The 11083-nt window shown below is 39.9% G+C and overlaps 1 protein-coding gene across 4 annotated transcripts in view; it reads left to right on the forward strand.

Moving 5' to 3' along the window:
• RHOBTB1 (Rho related BTB domain containing 1) overlaps positions 1 to 11083 on the forward strand; it is a 131160-nt gene that overhangs the window by 71639 nt on the left and 48438 nt on the right. For all 4 annotated transcript variants that reach the window (XM_019507904.1, XM_019507906.1, XM_019507903.1 and 1 more), the window contains one exon: positions 9685 to 9870. In XM_019507904.1, coding sequence (XP_019363449.1) covers positions 9685 to 9870 — 186 coding nt within the window. The remainder of the gene's footprint in view (positions 1 to 9684; positions 9871 to 11083) is intronic.

Below are 11083 nucleotides of genomic sequence, written 5' to 3' on the forward strand. Positions count from 1 at the left end.
AGCCAAATCTCTGAATCAGATTCGGCTGAATTGATTTGGGACAGTGATTCAAATCACCAGATTGAATCACTGTCTCCTGAATCAGCCAAATCTGAATCCAAAGCGAATACTAGCCACTTTGCAGAGGCCTACTCTGGAGTTGAATTATGCAAAAATCGTCTCTGAAGTCAGTGGGAGTTTTACTCAGTTAAGGAATGCAGAATTTGGGCAAGTAACAAAGTTCTGATAATTTGCAGATTGATTGATTCATTATCAAAGTTCTGTGCTTGGTGCTAAGATGGCCTTTTCCATAAGTAAAAGATTAAGCTGCTGTCATGTTTAACCCTAAATCTAGATCTTAGAGACAGAGGTAAAATTAATCAAAGGCCAAGATTATATAAACAAACCCTTAAATTTAAAAAGTTGATTTCCCCTTGATATTTTGTTTCTTAGGTATTTGAACTGAAACAATAGATCTTGCAGGTTATTACAGTGGGAGATGAAATATTCTAGTCATTTTTATGATGCTACAGTAGTTATCTGTAGTTGTCTATATATCCTCTACTGTATTCCTGCAAGTGCAGAGAAAATACAGCAGAGGCTTAAAAAATGTAAATTCTAGTATGATGTGCATAATAAAGAACAAGCAGAAAAAGCTAATTCCATTTTTAATCCTAGCACTGAAGTAAATTATATATTTAAAAAAACAGCTTATACTTTTATTGGTGTTGCTTTTGACTGAAAATAAAATTAAAGAAATTTTAGAAGTAGCTCTGCATGCTACTCACCACAAAATCTGAATATATTTCAGGACATTTTGACAGTTTCGCACATTACAACCATGTTTAAGAAGCTTCACTGCTCTAGGTAAAGTATAGAATTGATTCTCCTGCTCACCTACAGGGCAGTGCATGGTCTTGCCCTGTCTTATTTGGCTATCTTTTGTCCCTTGCAGGGCAGGGCACTCCTTGCATTTTAGTTCACCAGGCCTCCCATCTGTTGTAAGCGTGTGTACACAATGTCATGTGAAAGCTGCTACATGAAATTCCATGTCATGTGAAAGCTGCTACTGCATTAACTAAACTCTGAATCCACTTAAAGTACATTCTCTGCCTTGCTTTGTAGCTATCTGTGCAATTTATTTTCAGCTCTGAGAGATTCATTAATGAAAAATATTATATCATTTAGTAAAACTTTAAAAATGTGTCTGAGATGGTGTAGTGGTGTCACAGAGCATGTAGGTGCCCTGTTCCTTAGAGGGGAAACAGCTAGGGAGAGAGCCCTAGCAGTAAGCAAGGAGCCCAGCTGCTGGTTGCCAGGGTAACCGGTGGGAGTCAGCTGACTGGAAGGGGCAGGGCCTGGCTCCTATATAACTCCCAGGCGGAGGCCAGGCAGGCAGTTCCCTGCCAGCAGCCATCGGGGTAGGAGCTCTGCCGGAGTGAGGAAAAGGAAGAGGCCAGAATGAATGGGCAGTTTTTATGGGTGAGAGATGGAGAAACCCTGTGACAGGCTTGAATGTGATTATGGCTGGATGGTGTAGGTTTATGTTATAGCCAAAGGGCTTGAGTTTGTGTTGATGGTTTACAACCGGTGGTTTGGGTGAGGCTATTAGGGGTTGGAGGAGGCATCATAGGGGGACCCACGGTAGTGTGAGGACCCCGGTGCCAGAGAGGGTGCAGCATTTCGGGGTGGACTGACCTCAGCCATGAGAAGGGGAGCGGAGAGTTGGAGGCCGGGTAAGGCCAAGGCCGCCTGAGCCCTGCGGGGGGTTCAAGACCCTGAGGAGGAGAGTTGGAGCCAGGCACGGCTACAGCCACCTGAGCCCCAACTAGCGTGAAAAGCCCCAGAGCAAGGGGGCAGCATGAGAAGCCCCAAAGCAAGGGGGCAGCGTCCAGTACATCAGCGAGGCTTGGGGCGTGGTAAAAGGGCGGTTGGAGCCACGCATAGCCCATAAGGCTGGGGTGCCCAGAACCCCACTATCAGAACAAGACTCAGGGTAGCAGGGAGAACCGTGATCAAGGGGATGAAAGTCAGCCTCTTTAATATTTATAAGATCACGACGTGGCGGGCGAAAGTGAGGGTGCTTTGAAGCAAACTTGGCATGGTAGGGGGCGCTAGGTGAGATCACGGCCACCCCTAGGACCCCGCCCCGTGACAAGTGGCATAGCAGTAGGATTTTGCATTGCCTTAAAGGAGATCCTACATTTAATTCTTGGCTTCAGTCTTTCAGCTTGGGAGCTTTGTGGAGCTGATATGTACAGTCTAGGCTGAGGGGAAAGATTTAACCTCTCTTAACACTTAACTCCTTAAGTCGGTGGATCCTAAAAATAATTCCCATCATCTCTAATCACACTTCAGTCACAAGACTTGTAGCTATGATGCAGGATGTGAAAGATGTTATAAAGCCAAGGGGAAAAGTATGAGGATGTTGCCTATAACACAAAAGAATCCATGCTTGAGGGAATATAATGCTTTATTTATGGTGAATGGACTTCAGAGGATTCAGCTATTCACATAAACTTTTAAAGGGGCAAAATTGTTGTCTGAAGTTACTTGGAATTCTTAGCTCTACAAAACTTGTCTGAAGAACCTCCCTCACAATAGTCTGGTGCTTCTATAGCTTCTCTCAGAAACAAAGCTAACCCTCACAGTAGGAAAAAATTAAGACCAGTAACAGAAGAAATTTAGCTATTTGGTTTCTGCACCCCCTCCCCCTCCCCAACCAGCTCTTTAAAAAAAAAAAAAAAAAAAAAAAAAAAAAAAAAGGTACCCAGAACAAGTTTTTCTTTTCTTTTTTTTTTTTTTTTTTTTTTTTTTTTTTTTTTAAATAACATTGTACTAAAATAAAATGTAGTTCATCTCCTCGAACTCATTCTGTCAAATTTGACTCCTGGATATCATCGTAAGTCATCTAAAAATAAACAGAATGCTTTTTGACTTGTCCTCTAAAAAGGAAAGAAGATGACATGACTAAAATGTTTAGACTTGTTCTTCCCTCTTGATTTCTTCCTCTGCATAGATTTCCAGGTCATCCAGTGCTACTGAGACATGATTGTTACCTTATCTTACCTCCTTTTAGATGTCCCATCTTTCCCCTCGTCACAGCTTTATCTCCTTCCTGAGGAAGCCCCCTTCAAGATCCAACACCATTACTCCTTTATTAGCTATCAAAGGACAATAGGCAGTAAGACAGAACCCCCTCATTTGGGGTTAAATGATATGACCCACGTGGATAATGATTTCAGCAGCATCTTCAGACCAAATTAAATGCTGGGTAATAAAGATATGTTCAATGTGGTTTTCTTTAAATTTCTACTGTACACTTTAATATGCAGCTTGTTTTTTAGCAAATCAAAGCACTTACAGGCATTGGTAAAGTTCTTATTTATGGGGCCAAATCATGCAACTCAGACTCAACAACAGTTCTAGTCCTTTCATAAAGCACTTCATTATCCAATAATGCCTTCATGGAACTCTGCCTAAAATGGGGAGTAGAAATGTTGGGGCCTTATGCATCAGTTTCCTATTAGAAATTATAAGAACCCTACTAGTATTAAAATTGTGCAGCACCCTAGAAAGGATCTCAAGGCACCCCAGCACTGGAACAAGGCACTGGAACAGCATGAAATGCAAGCAGTAAAATGTACCCAAGGTGCATGCTGGGCAGTTAGTTGCTACTAGAGTGCCACTGGTGCCTGTCTAAGCTAACTTGAGTAAGTCTACCATACATTGCAGACTCTGCTATGACTAATGTAGACATATGACTATATGCAGCTTGTTCCCTAAGAGCTTCGAAAATTGCACTGCCTGACAGCATAACAGCATTTGTGGATACAGTTCCTGTTCTTTTCCTGACTGCAGAAAGAATACCTCTCTATTTAAGATTAAATTGTCCCTGTTTGTACAGTTCAGAGCTTATGCTATTGAGCACCTTGATATAACCACATAAATCAGTGTGTCTTAGATTTTAATTTGTTTAGGAAGTATTTTATGTCCATAAGGTTATTCTTGTACTGTGAACTTACCCCTTCCTGGTGGCCTCTTCAAACATGTTGCACTTCTCTGGGCAGACCTTCTTCTTAACTGGGAGCATTGTGCCTGGCTGTACCCAATACTTGTGGTGGGCTAATTAGTACTAGTGACTGACAGTGCCATTTAAGCTGTACCACCCTAATTAGCCCAGTCACATGGTCATACTTGCTGCAGATTTAGGAAGCCCCTGCACTTGAGCAGGACAGCATGCTTGAAGATAGGGTTGTCAGGGTCAGCAAGTTTACTCTAGTGATATAGTGTAACAATTTCTTAGAAACCAAGTAACACAAATATTTCTCTCACTCTATCTCAAAAAAACCCCCCAAAAAACCCTGTTTATCATTTCAGATAGCCAATATTTGAAAAGATCCAGTCCAGGGCCCTGGTGGTCTTTGATCTAATTAAGCCTAATGGCTTCTTCTCACCTGAGAAACAAAACAGAACAAGTGAGAGATAAAAATAAATTTAAATAAAACCCTACCTTCTGCATAAATACCAATGCTTAGGATGCTGCTTCTCACCCCTGAAGTCTGCAAGAAGAAAATCACCCTAAATATTAGTAAATTGGAATATTTCAGACAAAAAACTTTGGGGAGGGAGGAAAATATTTTCCTGCATAGTGCCATGTAGAATGCTTTGCAGTATTTGGTGGATCAGTTAATGGCCAACAGTTGCTGAGTGTGAATGTGAAAGAAATATTCACAATTTACATCTGTCAAATTCTTCAGATTTATGTTGCACTTTCTCTTGTCCAGCAGCCTGGTAGCATGGAAACAAGTTATTCTGATGCTTTTGGCAGTAGAGGCAGATCCTTCCAGCGTGTGTTAACTGATTTGCAATTATTGGTGCCACTCAGGGCCAGTAATTATGGGGTTTGATTATAAGAATGTAGTCGCAAACCATAACGCTTTGTTCATATTTATCTCTAACTTTTGGTAAATCCACAAAATAAATAGTCTGGTTACATACCTCTAGCAGTATGTTCATATTCTGAAGACATAAGGAAGGCAGTTTTGAATGTCCAAGATCATAGACTGAATTGCTGCAGTTACCTCTTTGGGACTCTGGCAGTACTTAACTTTATTACATGGCATTTCACATCGCATTTCAGCATATGTAATACTGTAATTATATGCTACATAGACAGGTACCTTGCATGTTACCCATCTATGTTTCCTGATACCCTATGGATAGTGCCATGAAGAAGTTCTAAATTAGTATTTTATATTAAATATTCATTATCAAATGTCAAAATGTTATATATTTAAAATTTTAGATGTCTTCATGAAATATTACTGTACTTTGGTAGGGTTTTTTGTGTGTATTCACTAAAAATTATCTAGTGTTTAAACTCCATTTACTGAAGATACAGATAGAATAAAAGCTGACTATACATAGAAATGGAACAGATTGTCTTTTATCATTGTTCAAGCTGAGAAAGGAACAGCAAAGGTAAGTAAAGCACATAGAAATGGATATAAAATAGATTTTTTTAAAATTCTTTACAGTTACGTGACCTCAGGTAAGTTAAACAAATGCGATTGCAGCTTGTAATGTGTGGAGATGTCAAGGCCTGGTTTTAAATCAGACTTTCTCCATTTTATTAATAAATTAAGCTGTACTTTTTTTACTTGGGGGCACATGGGATAAATTTTTAGCCTCTTGAATTAGAAACATAAGATTTAAATTGCCCAAATTGCTGGTTCAAACTGTACTATACACAAAGGAGTATAGTAGTCAGGACTTTTCTGACTACTTGGGAATCAGCAAACTTGGATTTTGTTCTCAGCTTTTGTTTGGCCCTGGCCTGTCAAGTGTACTCAGCATCTCTCTCGCCTCCTTTCTTTTATGTTAATATTACAAGCTCTTTATGGATAGAAACAGTTTCTTACTATGCGTGTGTACAGTACAAAGACAGTGAGGACCCAACTGGGGATTTTAGGCACTACAATTTAGAAAATTCATGTACTTTCCCATAATGACTTTTTTTTTTCACTCAACAAGGAATATGAGAAAATAAGTCAAATCCTGTAATTTCCAACAAAAATAACATTTGTCCTACCATAACAGGAGGAACAAGCTTCTCATCACAATGCAAGATCTTGTTGGTACCTGTTAGATGGTTCATCCAGGTAGAAAATATACTCAAGCACAGAGGCTGCTCCAATGCTCTGTAAGTACCGCGCACTGGAACAGATTCAGTCAATCAAATCTGCTGGAGTGTGGTAACTACCGCACTCCAGCCAGCCTCCATGTCTTGTGTATCAGTATCCCCATGCTTCAAAATGGTGGCAAGGATGCTTTATCTAAAGTTCATCTAACTTAAACACCCCCACAAAGCACATGTATAAGCACCTGTGCCCCCTTTGCTTCGAGTACCCACGGATGCACCGCCTTGGCACAGACGCCTGGTGATGGGGACAAGGAGACTTTGTGCAACCTCTGACAGGGACCCCAATCACCCCAGGAAGAAACCCAGAACTCACTTGCCATGACTTTGAGTATTTCTTCAGTGGTGGGATTCCCCATTGGTGGTCCCTCAAGGTTGGTTATTCTTCCTGATGCATATTCGTGGAGCTCCACCTCCCCTACACCCCTTCCATACGCCAGCCTCTGGCAGGCCACCTGATCTTGAGGCAGCTGGCCCTCCGGTCTTGATGACTTACCCATCACCTGTTCCAGGTATCGGGTTTTCTTCTTCTCCTGATGGACAATGAATCCATTGGAAATTTTCCTCTCCTGTGGGTCACTCTTACTTTCCGTCAGGTGACTGCCGCTCCTCGTGAATGGTCCTTGGTGTCCAGCTGCCACCTGGGCCCCTCACTGAGTAGTCAACAAAATAAGAAGTACAAAGAAAGATAAAAGGCAACAGAAGAGCAGGCACAGGTTAGTAGGGAACAAAAGGAGAAAACCACACTGGAAAGAAAATAAAGGCAGGTACATAAAAGGAAAACTTAGGATCAGGCTGGACAGCCTTATTAGACTGTACCTAAAGCCTGTGCCTAGCAGCATCTCTCAATACTGTTCGACCCTCTGCCCTGACAGAGCTTCCTGGGCTTCTGTCTCGCAGCTAATTATCCTTCCCCAACCCAGTCCATACATGCCTGGTGTGGGGAGTGTTGTCCGCTTCCCGATCTTCTCCTGGCTCTTCCTGAAGCGGGGTCTCCCCCCACACACCGGTTCTGCCCGTGACTGGTGTGGGGTTCTTCAGCAGCCACTGCTGCCTGGGTATCCCTGACCAATTGGCATCTCTTTTGTTCTGCCAGCACTGATCGCCACCGGTATGGAGAACATCCGCAGCTCCTGCTGCCTCTCCCGCTCTCCCCGGCTCCCAGCTGGTGCCAGCTTTTATTCTGGCTGGCCATGATTGTCCATAACATCACCCGCCAGCCCCAGCTGTATATAGGTGTGGCTGACAAACTGCACAAGATTTTCTTGTCAGCGTCTCTCTTCTGGAGTCCAGAGCCCTAAAGCGGGTAAGTAATCTTCATTTTCTGGGTTTCCTCTCCAGGGGTGCGGGCCCCCCACACCTATGTCCCTGGAACAGCACCCAATAAATTTTTAATCTCCTGAGAGTTATAGTGGTAACCTATGACCAGCAGGTTGAGCGAGACATCCTGACCAGCTGCACTGTAAAATCTAAAACCAGTTTTTAATGGTCAGATATTTATTCAGTTATTCATAATTACCTTTCTGCCACTTCAAATGAGTGTAAATTTAAGCAATAAGAAGAGATATAAGAGCCTGACATTATGTGGTAGACAAAATGCAAACTCCTCTCCCCCCCAGTAACTCTTCACCTTACTGTGGTTACTCCTATCTGCAAAACTCTGTAGTTGCTTTGTCATCTGGACAAATTATCACTAGAGACTAGATTTGATTCTCAAGCCCATTGTACTTGAGATCGTGTGATTTTTTTGAAGCAAATCCCCAAAGTTGTGAAAGGTTAGTGTATTTAACGTATACCTCCCTTTGTTTAACTGATAACTTATTCAAATTTAAAGTGCATTTTCTTTGGACACTATGGATGTGCTGTAATTTTATATCAAATATAAACTAAATGCAAGATCACTTCTCTTGTATTAACTGTAAGCTCCCAGTATTCATGCATGTAGCTTTCTTTAGAAATGGCTAGATATATTTGTGTCCTCAGTGAGAGTGAAAGTATAGAAAGCAGCTGTACTGAGAACATATTTCATTAATGATTTAAAAGGCAAAATGTTGAGATTCACCAATCTAGCTCATTACCCAAACTGTAGATACAATAAAGTTGTGCTAAATTAAAGATTAATAGAAGCAAGATGAGCAGTTTATGGCTGAGTTTAGCTTCTGATATTTTTTGCAGATGATATCCCTAAAGAATTATTTCCCCCTTCTCCCAATTCTTTTTAAAGATTCGATTCATCATTTTTCTTGGCATTTACAATTTCTAGTCTATAATATTCAGAATGCTTCCAAGATTTATCTGTTTGCTGAGGGACCAAGTGGTAAGAGCCAGTTTGTGATACCTGTCTCAACTTTTTGAATACTGGCTTAGACTCAATTGAAGAAAATGCTTAAGTAGATTCTGAAGAATTTTTCTAGATGTGGACCCTCCTTGTGACAAAAGAACCTGTGAAATAAAACAAGTACCATATTTTCTTGCATATACCATGCCATGGAATATAATAAACACCTTGTTTTTAAAAAGTAGAATGAAGGGGAAAAATATTTCCTTGTAATAAGTAACTAAGTAGCAGTAGCTAGGGAGTTGAGCCTGCTTGTTGTTCTGTTCCCTGTGGATCCCTGCAGATCATATTTTCTGTTTCAGTTGGTAAGTGACAGAACCTGCTCTTACCGTATCTCTGAAATAAATGTACACTCTCGTTTCCAGCATCTGGCGTTTGGGGGAAAGGTACATGTGTTATATGAGAGAATACATTTCTTGATTTTTTTGCTACAGAAAAAAGTCTTAATCCATGCATACACTTTCTGTGTAACAATTTCTTTTGATAAAGAATTTTTCCTAAAAATCCACAAAGGTTACCAAACTTTGTCTTTATTGGTAACTATTTTACTATATTATGCCTTTTTAAAGCACTTAACTTCCATTAAAGAAATGATCAGTGCTGGCTGGAAATTCTACAACAATTTTGAGTTTAATGACTTTGTTTACTGAAGACCTTATTGCAGTGCAATAATTGTTGGGTGGGGTCATTACATTATTGTATATAAAAACATATGGTAAATATTCATTGCCTGCAATTTCAGAAATATGTTTTCGTTCCTCATTTGACTGTTTTGAATCCTTGCATAAAATGTGAAAGTGAGTTTTTGGTAAACAGAAAGGTTTTTGTGTATGAAAAATAGAATGGTGAACTCTTAACCATGGTAACTTTAACTTAGAGTAGAGCAAGTCTTCCTTGTAGTTGCACAGACCTAACATCTGCTGTGGAATAAGGAAGCTTCCTAAGTCTGATACATTATGTTTATATGCTGTTGTGGTGGAATGCATAGCTCTTATCAAACCATGCTATGGATGAGGTGTATTCTGACATCTGAATTTTATTGCATTTTTTGCTGTTTGTGGTTGAATAGCTTCAGCTTGAACTGATAGAAAATACACAAAGCTGAAATTCAAAGATGCATTCTGTTTTGAAAATACACTTATTCTTCTTCTTGATATCATTCCAGGTCTGATGTAGTTGTTCTGTGTTTTTCAATTGCTAATCTTAATTCTCTGAATCATGTGAAAACAATGTGGTATCAAGAAATCAAGCACTTCTGTCCTCGCACACCTGTTATTCTGGTTGGCTGCCAGCTAGATCTCCGTTATGCTGATCTTGAAGCTGTTAATAGAGCCAGACGGCCTTTAGCAAGGTAAAGGTTAAACAAATTAATACTTTTAAAATATCATGTTATTAACCAAATATATTACTTTTTAAAGGAAAACCATGACCCACTGATTTCTTTACTTCAGTTTCATATCCTATAGATTAAGAATAAATACTACTTTTCTTCTATTCTGGCTTATTTACATGGTAGGCTCTTTGACACAAACTGTCTCTTACCATAGGTTTTCTACAATGCCTTTGTAAGTTGGGGCACTTCTCTAAGGTGTCTGGATACTACTGTAGTATATAATAATGAGTAACAACAGTCTGACATGCATATTTTGGCATCAGAATTGATTTACCATATCACATACCAGGGTACGCAAGATGTCTCTGAGGGGTACATGGGAGAAATTATGTAATGGTGGATTCAATTTTTATTATAATAATAATAAATGGTATTTAAGGGGTTGAAATATAAAAATTTTTGCTACTGGAGTACACGGGCAGCTGGTAAATCTGGAATTACCAGATTATTATTACACAATAAGAAAAAGTTTGGGAACCTCCACAGTATACTGCGGTTAATACCAATTACTGCTTTAACAAAAAAAAGTGTCTTAAAGTTTTTTTTTTAAGAAGGTAACCCACAAAGCAAAATGGGTATGCATAAAAAATCCTAAGTTATTCAGGAAGCAGAATCAGGCATACATTTGGCAAATGTATTTATAATTGCCAATATAATCTTAACCTGCCCTTTTTTGTATACAGGCTGTGTATTAAATGAGACCAAGGTCTTAAAGAAAAAAATACTATGATTCTATACCACAGTGCATGTACACAGGGAGCTGAATTCAAGTGTCTTGTGAACCTGTAAATCTTGATATTTCCTAACTTTTGGATAGCTGCAGTAAAAACAATATTTGTTTCACAGGTTTACTTTTAAATGTAATTTCTTCATTCTGTGTAAGTGAAGTCCAGCCACACACTTCCTCTTTCTCTCTCTCCCTCTCTCTCTCTCACCCTCCCATTCTGCTGCAGCTGATCCCAGCCAGTTTTTTCAGCAGCAGTCTGGGCCTAGGTCTCTTTGATATTCATGTTCAGTTATGATTTTAGCAGATTACCAGAATTTTCCTTTGGAGTGCAAGCAACAAAGGCCCAATGCAAAAACAGATTTCAGATTCTGTTCCATCCACCCCACTTGCAAAAGAGGTTACCAAGAGATTTTCTACCCCCGACGCTAACCCTGTGTCAACAGA

This window comes from Gavialis gangeticus, unplaced genomic scaffold (genome assembly GCF_001723915.1).
Source record: "Gavialis gangeticus isolate Ggan-Ray unplaced genomic scaffold, GavGan_comp1, whole genome shotgun sequence".
NCBI lineage: Eukaryota > Metazoa > Chordata > Crocodylia > Gavialidae > Gavialis > Gavialis gangeticus.